This window comes from Cyprinus carpio, chromosome B4 (genome assembly GCF_018340385.1).
Source record: "Cyprinus carpio isolate SPL01 chromosome B4, ASM1834038v1, whole genome shotgun sequence".
NCBI lineage: Eukaryota > Metazoa > Chordata > Actinopteri > Cypriniformes > Cyprinidae > Cyprinus > Cyprinus carpio.
In genome coordinates, this window is record NC_056600.1 from 4293504 (window position 1) to 4308340 (window position 14837).

Below are 14837 nucleotides of genomic sequence, written 5' to 3' on the forward strand. Positions count from 1 at the left end.
ATTGAACTTAACACTAATCAGGTACGCAGGTAGGGGACGCAACATGAGCCAGTGTATGAGGAACTGTGTGTTTGTGTATGTGTGTTTGTGGGTGTGTTTTTCTGCGAGCTGCTCCGGTTCAGTATTGAACTCAGTTTAGTTTGAAGGGAAGGACTTGACCGGGCGCGTTTTCCGTGGGTTTTAAAGTATTTATAGTGTTTCCACTCTTCATACGTGTATTAGTTATAGATATAACGTATTTAAACAGCAACAAAAAAGTGTTTTTTGGAATTTACCGACTGTTTCGTCTTTTAGGGACCAATACAGCCGATGGTTATACGGAGCGTCAGTGACTCGTGTTCACGTTTCGCAGCGTTGGTTCACCAATCCGTTTGATTTTATCATACAGTACTGTTTTTGCGCGCGTATAAAACCTGTTTTTGGATGTATCAGAGTTTCTCTTCAAATGTCTTGGACGAGCACCATGAGTAGTGGATACAGTAGTTTGGAAGAGGATTCAGAGGAATATTTTTTCACTGCAAGAACCTCCCTGTTCAAAAAGCCTTCGGTTAAACCCACGAACCTCAAGGTAAAAATACATTTACATTATATACATACATACATGCCTACTTCTCTAACTTATTTATTCATTTAAATGCTTTTATTATTTTGTTTTTGTTATGGAAGCTTTCGTGCCATATTGCTACAATGACACAACCATGTGCTTTAGTTTCTGTTTCAGATTTATAATCTATATATGTGAATATGTATACATATGAAGGCTATTAACTATATAAGGTTTATTGGTATCCAGGTGGGATCAACTGTTCCTTTTAAAAGTTTGATGAAACTCTCAGAGCTTATGATTCATGAATAGTGTTTTAAACAGTCATTAACAGAGTTTAACCATATTTCATGACACACTGCATATCTCACTGTTATTTAACTTGTTGCATACGTGAATGTCACAGTATGAGGCAGCTATCCCATCAGGCATGTCCTTGATGTTTATGACCTTAAGATAATGGCTCTTTTGTGTCAGACTTTATTAAGGAAGTACTGTTTCAAACAGTGAATGGACATAAGATGACGGGGGATGGATTTAGCACAGCTTTGCACACTTAAAACTTGTTTGTTTTGTTTTATTATGCATATTGTCTTTATTTAGGGTACTATTTGATTGTATGCGACTTCTGGTTTGTTTAAAAGCATTACGTCATGCCATCACGGCTTCGAAGTTATGTAGAAGTAGGCCATTCACAGCTCATGAAAGCTGTTTTGTTCAATAACTTTTTCATGCTTCTCATTTGGCTGACATCCGCATGTTCATATAAAAGACAACTGCACATAATTTCACAGTTTTATTGCCTGTATCATTCGCTGGTAAAACTAACCAGTGTGACTGACCACATGTGATTCGAATATGGCCTCTACACAGTCATGTGTGACAGTAAGGGGGGCTCAAAAAGAAAAGATTCACAGTATCACCCCCACATTTCTGTCAATTAGCCGATTGTGAGAAAAATGTCAGCGGAGAGAAGTTTTCACAAAGTTAATGTTGTCGTGTGACTTCCATTTTCCAGGGGGAAACTGTTGCAGATTGTTTTAGTGGGTTTCTGGGGCTCTGTTCCAAAACCTAGTGAGCTGCCTACATAGGCAGCATTTTAAGGCATCATATGCTTGCTGCCAAAGATAAGCTGCCTTTACAGAGAAGACAGTCCTAGGATGCAATGCAGCAAGCTCCGTGAGAGTGTTACAATTCGGTTGTTTATACTTTTTTTTTACTCTAGTTAGAAGAAACCAAGAGAGGTCACTAGATTTGAGTCTGTAGCCATCATAAAGCCTTGCATTACACATGCACTTGTGTGTAATGACCATCCATCGTGTAAAGTAGCAGTTGTAGAAGGAATTGCTCAAAAAGGAATGAGTCAGTTCCTTAAACAGCCCAACACATTTCTATAGCTCACTTCCTGTTACTTCATTCTGACAAAGAAGACCCTCCAAACTATTTCCAAACTGGCTTTTCTCAGAAGGGCACTTCAAAGTATGTGCAAGATACAAATAGATACTTAGTATCTACAAAATGTATGTGTAACATTTAAGAGGAGCAGATATGCCCTGTACTTCATCTGTTTTGTTACCTCTTGCATGCCACAAAAATGCACTGACCCTGGGAAACAGCTGCTGGGGCAGGCATACAAAACAGCAGGATCATGGGGGTTTGTGGGACACAGCGCTCAGTTCATACAGAGAAACTTTGAGATACTTAGTGAAAATCGTTACGGTTTGTTTTGTTGCATCATTTAATTGACTTCATTTTAACTTTAGAATGCAGTACAGGTGCAGTTTAAACATTTAGGACTTCAAAGTAAGTCGTTCCAAACCTGTATGGGATTCTTTTTTCTGTTAAACACAAAAGAAAATATTTTAAAGAATATCAGTACACAAAAAGTTAGTGGTTGCTATTGACTTAGATAGTATGGGGCGGGGGGTGCTACTGTCAACTGTTTGGTTACCAACATTCTTCAGAATATCTTTTTGTGAAGAAGAAAGACAGAAACTCACACCGGTTTGAAACTTGAGGGTGAGTAAATTATGACAGAATCTTCAATTTTGGGGAAAGAATGCTTTTAAGCAGCCGTTTATCTTTACACTGAGAGAGAATGTGAATTGTGTTGTTGAAGTTGCTAAAACAGTTTTCCTGGCTTTCAAAGAGCTTTGCTTTTTTGGACAGTGAAGGGAAAAAGGCCTGACAGTGCTGAAGAAAGACAGACATTATCTACAGTTCGCAGGCTGTTTTTATAACTCAGACCCTGATTGAGTGGAAATTAAATTAGCGATTGTACGTTCACAGAAAAAACTCAAAAGTGCTAACTGTGGGTGAAAAAAGCCCAGCCACTACTGTACGAGTAGATCATTGCAGTTATGTGCATGATTACAGTAACTCACTTTGTGAGTGTTTGTGGCAGAGTTGCACTATTTGGCATTGAATGGTTTGTGCCTGATGTCATTGGCCTTGAATATTCACATGCTTTGCCAACAAAGGCGCTGTATGCACAAGGAAACTTGGCTCTGAACTCTTGTGAAAGATTTCCACTCAGCATGTTTTAGCCGTCAGATACTGATCAAAGCTTTCGGAGTCATTACGTCAATTCATCATTAGGGATCAGGTGATCGGTCAAATTATGTGGATCCTTAATAACGTTGAGGATGTGAATCGCGTTCTGGTAGCTCCAGGAGTTCATGCACTCACTGAGCATTAGATAAAGACTTTCATGTCAGCCACACTCAGAAAGATAAATCTCGAAGATGTTAATGCAAACTCTTGCTGACTCCAGACTGAGTTTACACGAATCCTGCATAGACGCCTGCTTGCTGGAAATCCAGATTGAGCAGCCAAGAGAAAAATAAGTGTGCAAGAGACAATAATATTCACAGAACTGGAAATAAATATTTATTTCACACCCAAATATCCTCAAACAAACCAGAATAGACATTTATAGACTGGTAAAACATTTCCCACAGTTATGTAAAATTCTTGAATGGACCACCAAAAGCTTTAGCATTTAGAAGAAGGATTAATAGGCTGCAGTGCAAAGGTCTTGTGGCAAAGATTGACTGTTTATAATAAATAATCTTACCATTTATGGAAGATATTTTGATTTAACAAGATTTGAGTAAAGCCTGGCTTTGCACATTTCATAAAAACTGTCAAAAACATGCAATTTCACTCCAAAATTTTTTTATTAAAATTATACTGTTGCAATAAATAAATAGAATTAAAACAAATAATAATAAAGCCTGTTTTTAGGGCCATTATTTCATAATAATTAAGCACAGTTTCTTCTCAAAATGGAGAATATATCATTGTAGTATGCTGTACTGCCTTTATGCTAAAATTAAAAATAAATAAATAAATAAATAAATACTATATTAGTCTAATAAGATTCATTATCATTTAGAGAATTACAAAACTTAAATATTGTAATGAGGAATCTAGTAATCTATCAAAGTAGTATAGTAAATAAAGTAATCTACTAATGAGAATTTGACAGTTATGTGCAAATCATATTTTTGGTACTGTAAACATTTTATTTTAATGAATGAAAACTATACAATTTTATAATATTTGTATAATTTATTTTATTTTAAGTTTTTTTGTCTTTTGATTTTGAGCTGAAATGTGACCTGAATGTGTTCTATAAAAAAAAAAAAAAAAACCCTAGTAGTGTCAGACGTTTGCATGAGGGTAAACTGTTAAGAGGTGTTGTGAAGCGTACATGCTGTTTATTCTGCAATTGTGCAGCGAAAAACAAATTTTTCTCCAGACATAGTACGTTGAGCCACATGTTGCTCTATTCATACCACGAAAACTCTCTTTTTGTGCTTCTGTTTTGTCTGAGTTCATGTTTTGTGTTGTGCCCTTGCATCACAGAATGAAAAGAATTCCAATGTGTTTATTCATCTGTCATCGCTGAATAAGTCACATGAGTTACATGAACAGATTGACTGGGTTGAGTGCTTTCAGATCCTGCTTTACACAAATCTGATTTTTTAAGAACTCAAAACAAATGCAAGAGTCTCACAGAGGTCTGAAGCAATATTTTTGACTATTCTGGGACTGTTCAGGGACGCATCAGATTACAAGGCTCCAGTAGGCCACTGTGTTTGTTTCCATCAGGCATCAAACACAGCTAAAGAGAGCACTGCCACTTAATCTGATTAGTCCACAAAGTAGCATTGTGCATCATGGAGGAGTATTTGATTATCATCCAGGTGTGTGTCTCCGGTCACCTATTACAAGCTGCCTTTGATGACAGAAACATTTAAGAGCTCCTACCCAAAGTCTACACCTTTTCCAGCATAAGTAGTTACATACCATGTCAATGCAACCATTAAAGCCTCAAGACCCCTGTCAAGCTGATTGCTTTTGAGTGTCAGAGAGGCCTTTGATTTTTCTTCGAGCTTTGAAAATGGGTCAAAAGTTGACGTTTACAGACATGCACATCCCACTCTCTCCCTCTCATTATTTGTGGTCACGGCTCTGTTAGACTCATGTGGATCCACGTGTAGAGCATCTGGTTGCAGTTTCTCAGAGAAGAGCTGTAATTATAGTAAAGAGGAAGATAAGGCCAGATGAAGGTGGTTGTTTCTTGGCCTCGCTGTTACGGACCATCGACTGAATGTCACGCAAAACCTCAGCCAAGTCATGTCATGCTTTGGGAATTAATTGTTGAATCTATGCAAAATCAAACAATAGTTGTTTTTAAGCAAAATAAATGTTCTGCTTGACATTGCCCTTGAATTGGAGCAATAAATCTAGTCTCAAAGTCCCCGCTGCTACATATAAAAAAACAGTCTTTGCATTAACATGACAAGTTGTGTGGTATTAGAACTAGAATGGTTCTTTATTTTGTTAAGGTTTGGCCCATTTACAGTTGTCATGATGACGTAGGCCATTTTTAATTTCAGAGAGACTCTGTTGTGAAAGATCTGTGTATTTTTTTCAGTTAGAGATATGGATCCATCAGGAAACGAGCTTAGACTCCAGAGTTTTCCTCAAGGGTTGTTGCTTCCTGGATTTCATTAGATCTAACTGTTGGCAGTTTTATTCAAGCACCTTAATCTGGTTAAACATTTGTTGCAGCTTCCATTATCTCTGTCATTTTAAAACCTAAAATGGCCTTCAGTCCTTTCATCACTGTTGACATCAGTTTGTATATATAACTTTCATGTTAGTCCAGTTGTTTGAATGAAATCATACACTAGAAAAAACATACCCACATCGCACACCCATGCAGAGATAAGGTTTGGTGAATGTGAGTTTGAAACCGGATAAGTTCTCCGAGTGCACAGGTCACATGGCTGCACCTGGCATGTGTCACATCTGATCTCAGCCGCTTTCATTCTGTCTTTCTTTGAAATCATTCCTAAGCCATCACTTCTCTGGAATGACATCATCGCTGAACACTGCGGTAAATGTATCCTATATCCCTTTGAACAAAGGTCCTTCTTATTCTTCTTATCGTCCCAGCTATATCAGGATCTTTTTGTGTTAGATTCACAACATTTTTAGTGCACAATCTTACTATTTTTTGTTGTTTTTGTTGCAAGGTTATGATAAGATGACTTTGCCAGATCTTGTACACTCTTAGTTAAAACTCTTCATACTGAGTTAATTTTTATCACGAGCAATCGTGTGCAGAGAGGACGTCCTGTTAATGATAAAGTTGAAAGACTGTTGCTTGTTCTCCAACTGCAAATTAGCTGGACAGGGCTCTGAAGGGCTAACAGAGGCTTCTTTGACATCATGTATTTCCCCCTTTGGCCTACATTTATTACTGAGTATATCAGATTTGGCAATGGATATTTTCTGGTGTTGTGATTTCATATTTCAGCTTTGTGTGGCATTTCATCAGTGGAAAACAACAGATGAGCACCACTCATGAAGTTTGAAAGCTTTTCCTCTTTCTTTCTAACAGTTCCCCATAGCTCTGGTGAGTGGGCAGGTTTCCTAAGAATTATGACCTGCAACGTCGTACAGTGAGGGTATGTTTCATTGGTCTCTGAGCTCAGTGAATGCACTGTACTCCCATCTGGCCTGACAGGTTTGTTTTGATCAGTGGGGCCGCCACGGTGAGTCATACAGCTCCACTTCCTGTCTGTGTGAATCAACCCCGGATCATATTCAACTTGTACAGGAAGGACAAGTCCTTTTCATTTGTGAAGGACTCAAGTTCCTCACATTCTTAAGGAGTCTTGTTTCCGAGAAAAAGCAACAGATTTTTTTTTTACAGTATAGAGTTGTCTTTAGTTGCAAGCAAAACAAACCACACCCTGTTTTATGGTTCAACTCTTATCTTATGTTATCAGTAATCTTTGAAGCTTACCCATAAATCCTAAGTCAGACAGAGATGCCTACTTGGGAATATTGCAAAGTACCTACAAATCTGGTCTAGAATGACCCTAATTCTTTGGTTGAAAACTCTTTGAAACCAAACTGTCAGTCACAATTTACTATCCCAGCAGAGCTTTATGACGTCAGAATGGAAATTGCTGGAAGACATCGGTCAAGCTTTCCATTGAAAGCAGCTTGTAAGAGTCTTTGTGGGGTTCTTGTATTATTGTTGGCCTTTCTGTGGAGGACTGCCACAATGGAGATGAAAGATCTTTTCCAGGTTCCTCACACACCTCGTACTGTTTAAGCACGCCTGCCTTGCGCAATATACATTGCGGTACTTTTTCTTGTTCCCCTTGGCCTTTCTTACAGACATAAACAAAGTTATGAAACTGTAATTTGTAGGAGGACTAGTTTAGGAGAACATTGAGGGTTAAAGGACAATGTCTGATGGGTGTAATGAGGTATATGCGTGCATTCCCTTGTGAGATGATGTTATAGTACTCATAATGAAAGATCCCATGAGTCATAGAATAGCGTGGATAAATAACCTTATGAATTATGCTGGTTGCGAAAGCACCAAAATACTGGTTGGAAGCTTCAAAACAAGTTATTCTTAGTACGAGTGTAAAACATGGATGCAATTGTGGGTCATTTTCTTACTGCGATTGGCAGAGATTTGCAGAAGCGAAAAGGGGATCATTAAGGCCAAAGTATACTTCGGCCATCCATTGACCGAATGATCATGATGATTATCCACAGTTGAGTATACTTTGAAAGCTGGGAGGATACGGCTGTGCGCAAAATGGAATTGAACGCGGAAAATTAATTATACCTGTGCCTTGAGCGATGCAACTCAATGTCACTTAAATTGTAATTCCAATGGTTAAACCTGAAGATTCCAGAATATGACTCAATATTTTTTGTTACACAACATGAAGGAAGTGTTTTCAAAAATGTGACCAGCTGATGAGCTTTGCCGTGAGTGTTCACCAAGCTTGCAACAAGTTCCTTGGTGGTTTCCATTTCTCTATTCCTGTTGGCCATGATTTCCTGTAGTCTGTAAACCTCCCTGCAGTTTTGACTATTCTAAAATCACATCATGCAGTTTAGTCTACCCACTGTCCCGCTGAGTAGGAAGCCATACAGAATGGTCATTTTTATGCCTTGGATTGTCAGACAATTGCCCAGTGAGTCCAGCCTTTGGTTTGCAAAAGGATATTTTTTCTACTGCTTGCTACAGCAACTCCATTAGTTGAGGAATGTGTTGGGGAGGAAAGGTGTGGTGGCCAGGGACTTCCTGTGGGGTAGGGGGAATGAGAAGGGGGTGTTTTATTGCAGCTTGCACATCAGTGTACATAGGTAAGCACGATGAGTGTGGTCATTATAGGTGTGCCCAGAAATCCCCTGCAAATGTTCGGCAAAATATTAAAAGCAGGTTGTCTTTCTACTGTCTTGTCTGCCGAAACTTTTGTTTTTCCGACTGTCACACTCGTCTAACTTATCTTTCAGTAGTGCAGATGATATCAAGTGCTTTATCCGCATAAGTCAAGAGTTTTTCAGATAGGAGTGCCCCTGAAAAACCAGTCGGGTCACACCTCATGTGTCCTGCTCCCTTTAAGTTGAGTATGTCATGAGCAGCAAGTGTGACAGAACTCGGCTAGCACATGACTCAAAACGAGGAACAAAAACCCTGACATTACCATATGCCACACCATTGGCTCACCACGGACACAGTGGGGCCTACAGAGTGAAGTTTACTTTCTCCCTTTTTTATCTTGACTAATTTTCCTTTAAAATAACCTTGATTGATCTCTCAACAAGTAAAGACGGACCAGTCGGACCTCAAGGATACCTTTAACCTGTTCTTCTTGTTCCCTGTTCTCCTTCAATGTGTTGCTTCACTAGAGAGTGAGGAGACACAATCCCTCACAGCAAGGGAGATAGAGCAGCTTTTTCTGTCGCATTACCTCATCGGGTTAGTGTTTATTTTGCCTTTGTCATGCTCCACTGTGCAGAGGCATCCGTGTTAACCCTGTCTTTCCTGGTTTAGTTCTTTACACATTGCTGGTGTCTACTTTCCCAAGGATTACATCAACAGTACCTTGATAAAGACATTGTTGAAAGACCTTGTTGGGGCATTAAGTCTCACTATTACTTTGTGGGCACCAGTCAAAGTTTACATGACCGACATGCACGGTTCAGCTTGGCTAATGAACAACCCTCAGAGAGCTGATGGAGACCACATCACTGAACCCATAGGCGGCACAAGCTGATGTGGTGAGCTGTGATCCCTTACATGCATTCAACAGCTCAACAGGCCCCACTGAGACGCTCCTGGCCCCTCGTTTATAAAGCAAATAGTTTTTATTGTGGTGAAGAGGGATTTAATGGGCTCTTGGCTTGTAGTCGTGACTTCATCAAAGAGTGTTTGGTTGAGTTAATTGGTCTGATCTGAACATGTGACCAAATCCTTTATTAGGAATGTCTGGGAAGTATTGTTTTGCATTCGCATTTGTGCTTGTTGGGATGGTGAAGTGATTAAGCTCTCGAAGTACTGGAAAGACTAAGCTCTTTCATTGCAGATTTGTCTTATCATAAGGTTTCATTTACACGGTTGGTTGTGAGATCAATATAGATTTATTGATTTATACAAACTTTCTTTTTCTCAGATATCACAAGCCCCCTGTCTGAAGCAGTCTCGTCCATAAGATATCTGATTGATGCACTAGTTAAGCAGCTGTTACTGGGTTAATCTGTTTAGCATTCCACCATTCCGAGCTATGAGAGTGTTAAGGCCAGGAATGGATTTATGAGCAAATGGACAGTTCTTCCATACTAACTTGAGATGGTTCAGGATAGTTGACTAGTCTCTCTAGTGAGGTTTAACTAGATTTTGTTATCAGCATTGCTTTAATGATCAGTTTATAGACAGGAGAAGGCTTAGCATTCGCCATGGGAAAATACCTTTCTGAGAACGATAAACTTAAATATGGTATAATAGTTATTTATTTACAGGTATTTAATTATGTTGTCAGTTATCCTAATGGACTGCTGAACCTAGCATAGAAGGAATAATACAATTATTGTATATTCTTTTTGAAGATGTGTTGTAGTTTTGCACATCACTAATACTACAGCAGCAAAGTAGCGGAAGCATGTTTATTCTCAGAGCTTTAGGGCTTTATTATAAACTTAGGAATTGAAGAATTGTTAAGCCTTTAAATAGATGTTTTCTGGGTATGAAAACAGCCTGAGTCATGCACTGTAAAGTTCATTAAAAATGCACACAAAACACAAAACCACCTGTTATTGCAAACACTCCAGGCAGTCTTGGCCCATGCAGGAGAGGACTTATGACTGTCTTTAACAGTCCGCAGTATTCAGTCTCTGGACTCTGTTAGCTGAGAAGGCCCTTGTCCGTCAACGTGTTGTCACTGCCCAGGAGTCAGTACTGTTACCTTATAAGGGGCTCTGTGCTTTTGTTTTGAGCTTGGAGCGCTCATGAAAGCAGATCAGCTTCTTGGTGATATGACCATGTAAGACCAGAGTGCACTGCACACGATTCATACAATATTCTGCTAGTTGTAGCTTTTTAAGGCTGTATTGTTTCAGGAGAGTGAAGTATTATAAACACTTAAAGGGTTCATATCTTGGTCATGTCATTGGATGTGAAGGAACAAGATGCACTTAATCTTTAAATTATAAATAAAAACATTGAAAAAACAATTATTTGTGATTAGTGATTTGCCTATCTCCATTTGACATGTGAATGTCACTGGTTAGGAGGTGTATATGTGGGTGTTTTGGGCTCCCAAATCAGGATAGGCTCATGACAAAGAAGCCTTTGATTTGAAAGGCTTCATTATTCGGCAGTACTGGAGTCTTACCTCTTCTGCTGTCAAAACGAGCTGCGAGGTTGACCTATGCGCTGAGCTTTCGGCTTGCTAAATGTATTATATTCACTGTCTGTGTTTCTGTGTTCCAGGATGTGGAGAAAGAGAAAGAGCTGCGCACTCATCTCACTTACGAGGAGATCAGACACAAGGTTGAGCAGTACAACACAGAGTCACGTGACCACTTTAAAATGACACTGGTGAGTTAATGGTGAACCTCCATCATCCACTAATAGACCAATAAAAACTAATCACTCTATTTTGAAATGTGATGAAAAAAACTAACTTAAAATACAAAATCATATTGTTATATTAAAGACCCTAAAACCACCTTATGACCCCAAAACAAGTTCAGGTTGTCAAATGGTTTAACTTAAGAAAACGTGTTAGACACACACACACACACACACACACACACACACACACACACACACACACACACACATATATATATATATATATATATATATATATAAAACATTATTTTCTTTGAAGCTTTATATTTTTGTAACATTCTTAATATCCTTTGCTCAATAGTTACACCATTTGATGTTTATATAGTCATTAATAAAAAAAAATTGAAAGTGATACAAATATTTTAAAAAATCATACCTAACAAACATAAATACATATTGCATTTCTGAAAACTTGACATTCATTTTTTCTATACATTTTTGTCTCATTTATCTCTATTTCAATGTCTCAGAATTATGATTGCCCCTTGAATAAAGAGCTTTATCAATGTCAAATGATAGAAACATTAAAAAAAACACAACATGAATGCAAATTGCAATTCTGTGAACTCTAAGACTAAGATTTTTTAAATCTTATTTTCTTTTTCATATTCTCAGAGTTAATTATGATTGTTGCTTTAATAAAAGCTTTATTATCGTCGCTGTCGTAATCTTTTCATCATGACTTCTCATAGACCATATGACAGCCATAAGGATTGTGACCTTTGTCAAAAGCCCAGCTTCTTATCGCAGGACTGTTTCTGTCTGGATAATACTAGCTCTTTAACAAATACTGATCTCTGACAGGACATGTTTCAAGAGAGGTGTGTCATCAGGACTGAACTGAACACTTTGTATTAGTATATGTGAGCTTTTACTCATTAAGTGTCCACAGTGTCTTGGATCATTAGGTTTCAGGCCTGTGTTTCAGTAGGGTTGTGTGTCAGTGTGGTGGAGTTTCAGAGGAGGTTGTGAGCTGTAATTACCCCCCCATGTCTTGCCTGCAGTCACGGCTGCCATTTGAACTAATGAGCTTACAGACTGAAGAAGCTGAAATCTGAGCTCCATCTGGACACAGTCAGATACCACAGCAAGATGTGCTCACCAGCGTTGAGGAAGACGCTTTGAAACTGAAGCTTGTCAAGCTACAAGCTACTCATATTAAACAGTTTAACTATACTTAGCTGTCCAGTTAACAACTCTACAAGTTACTAAAAAACACTTATTGAATATTAGAATATTTATAAAACCAAAGCAGTATTTATTCGCCATGAAAACAAAAAATAGTTTATATTTATTTTTATTTCATAACTAATTAACTTTGTAACATTAACACAGTCATAGAACTTATTTGAATCAACACTGAACTAAATTGAGCTGATTAATGACAACATTGTCTTTTTAGAGCTGCTTTAATGCTGAAATTGTATTTGTTTCATAGTTGGAGAACTTTGCTAGATTATACTGTTATTTTCTCATCACTGTGAAGCTGCTTTGAAACTATCTGTATCATATAAAGTGCAATATAAATGAAAGCAATTTGACTCACAAACTTACTTTAAATGCAACTAAAATATATAAATAAATATATACTGTAACAATATACACTGTAATAAAATATATAGAACTGAATCAAAAACAGTTTTTTTGAAGTATTTGTCAAAAAAAAAAAAGACTTAAATATTAGTGCACTGACAGCTGAACAAATGAATTAGTGTGTTTCAGGCAGTTTGAATCAGTTCACTGATTCAAACTGCCTGAAAGGAAACAATTCACTGAAATGAATCAGACTTTCTAAAAACTAAATGGCTGCTCACTTGAGAAAAATACTTAATTTGCTACAATAGATCATGTCTTTGCTGTTGTCATCTAATGTCAGTCTTTGTCTTTCCTCTGTCTCTGTCCTGCAGAATACTAACGGCACGTACACAGGCTTCATCAAGGTGCAGTTGGACCTGCGGAGGCCCATTACAGTGAAAGGAGGCAGGCCAGGAGGGGTCAAAGGTCAGGAGGCGTTTTACCTTCCGCGCGGCTCCATAAACACCCTGCACATCAGCAGCACCAACACGGTGCGTCAGGTGATCGAAGCCCTGCTGAGAAAGTTCACCGTGGCCGATAACCCCGCCAAGTTCGCCTTGTTCAAACGCTTCAGCAGAGAAGACCAAGGTGAGATGCAAACACGAATGCGGAAAATGCATGAGCGTGTGTGTGCGTACAGTAATGACTCAGGTCCCCTAGTGTATACAGCATGTGTTTTGGCAGGAACGGATGCATTCCTGAAATAGGTCAATTTGAGGAACGCATGTGTATTTATGGACGTGCTCACACATTCGGGACAGGCCTGTTACTCTGCACGTATGTGCCAACAATACACCATGCCAGCGTAGTAAACACACATACACAACAGCTGTTGAATGCTCTTTGGCAGATACTATCCAGCCTCCTTCCCCACATTTCAATGCCATACAGGGATATTCTGAGCTGGGGAAGGGTCGGGATGGCCGTCTACTGAGTTTAGTAATAGTGACTAGTTGATTTTGAAAAGTTTTTTGGCTTTATACATCAAAGAGTGGATTCCTGAGAAGCTCAGCGTTGGTTTTGCTCTAAGAATGTCAGTGTTTCTAATCCATCTCACTGCTTTGATGGACCCCAGCCACTGTCTGAGCCCCCGTTGACGTCACACACACAGCAGGAAGCCAGACACGCGTATGGCTCGCTGATTTTAAGTACCTGCTTTCCTAATCTAAGCACCTGGCTGGAATGTGCTCTGGTTTATGTGAAAGAAACGAATCATTAAAAGAACCGACTAACAAGAGTCATTCATTCATGAATCAGACTACACTGGTCTGCATTTGTTTTGCATACAGAAACCAATAGAAAGATGTCTTGTCTTTGTATTATTTTTCTTTATGCAGTATTTTATCTTCAGACTGCAAATCTAAAACAAAATGGCTTAAAAATCAGGCATTATCATGGGAAAAAGTCTGGATATTACCTGATTTAAATAAATAAATAAAAAAATCCCGCTAATCAGATTAAATCCGATAATCAATAGATAGAGGTATACAATTTATTTTTTGTTTATTTATTTGTTGGTTTTCTGTATTTATTTCTATATAAAATTGAATATTTTTTATTTCATTTTCTCTATAGTGCTGTATAATCTACTTGTTTTAATATACTGCACGTTTACAAATGCATATAATATATATAAACTATAATAATGTACTGCACTTCAAATACAAAAAATATGCCTGCAAAGTCAAATTTGCACTGCTGCTTTATCTCATTCAATTCAGACTGCAAAATGGCTCAAAATTTGGAAAAAAAAAAGGAAATATTTAAAAAAGGGAAATAATTTACTTAATTAGTCTTAAGTAAATCCAAAATGATCTATTTATCCATGCTATTTTTATTTATTATTTATAAAATTTCACTTTTTTATTGAATATATTCTCTAGACTACCATCTAATGTACTTCTTTTAATGTACTGCATTTTATTACTAATCCAAATACAAAAATAAGACTGCAAACTCAGGTAAAACTATTTCTTTTGCCATGGTGCATTTGATTCAGATGCACTGAACAGCACTTCTGCTTGATTTATTGGATGAACTGAGCATCGTAGTACTTTGGGGAGCAATAATGCTCATCTTTAATTATTTTGTAGGAGTGCGTGTAGGAGCCAATAAGTGCTGCTGCCAATGGGGGAATATTTGCTTAGGAGGCTGTCTGGGAAGATTTCTTTTTCTTTCTTTTTTTTTGAGACAGAGCATTTTCATGAGGTCTCAGCATCGTGTGAGATCTCCAGCACATGCTAGGAGACAGAT

General features: G+C 38.1%; 1 protein-coding gene across 3 annotated transcripts in view; it reads left to right on the forward strand.

The window, feature by feature from the left end:
• rassf3 (Ras association domain family member 3) overlaps positions 1-14837 on the forward strand; it is a 35308-nt gene that overhangs the window by 17110 nt on the left and 3361 nt on the right. For 2 of the 3 annotated variants that reach the window (XM_042721671.1, XM_042721672.1), the window contains exons 3-4: positions 10866-10973; positions 12917-13172. In XM_042721671.1, the coding sequence (XP_042577605.1) occupies positions 10866-10973; positions 12917-13172 (364 nt within the window). Of the gene's footprint in view, positions 1-70; positions 569-10865; positions 10974-12916; positions 13173-14837 lie in introns of those variants that run through there. The other variant, XM_019091412.2, reaches the window with a different exon arrangement.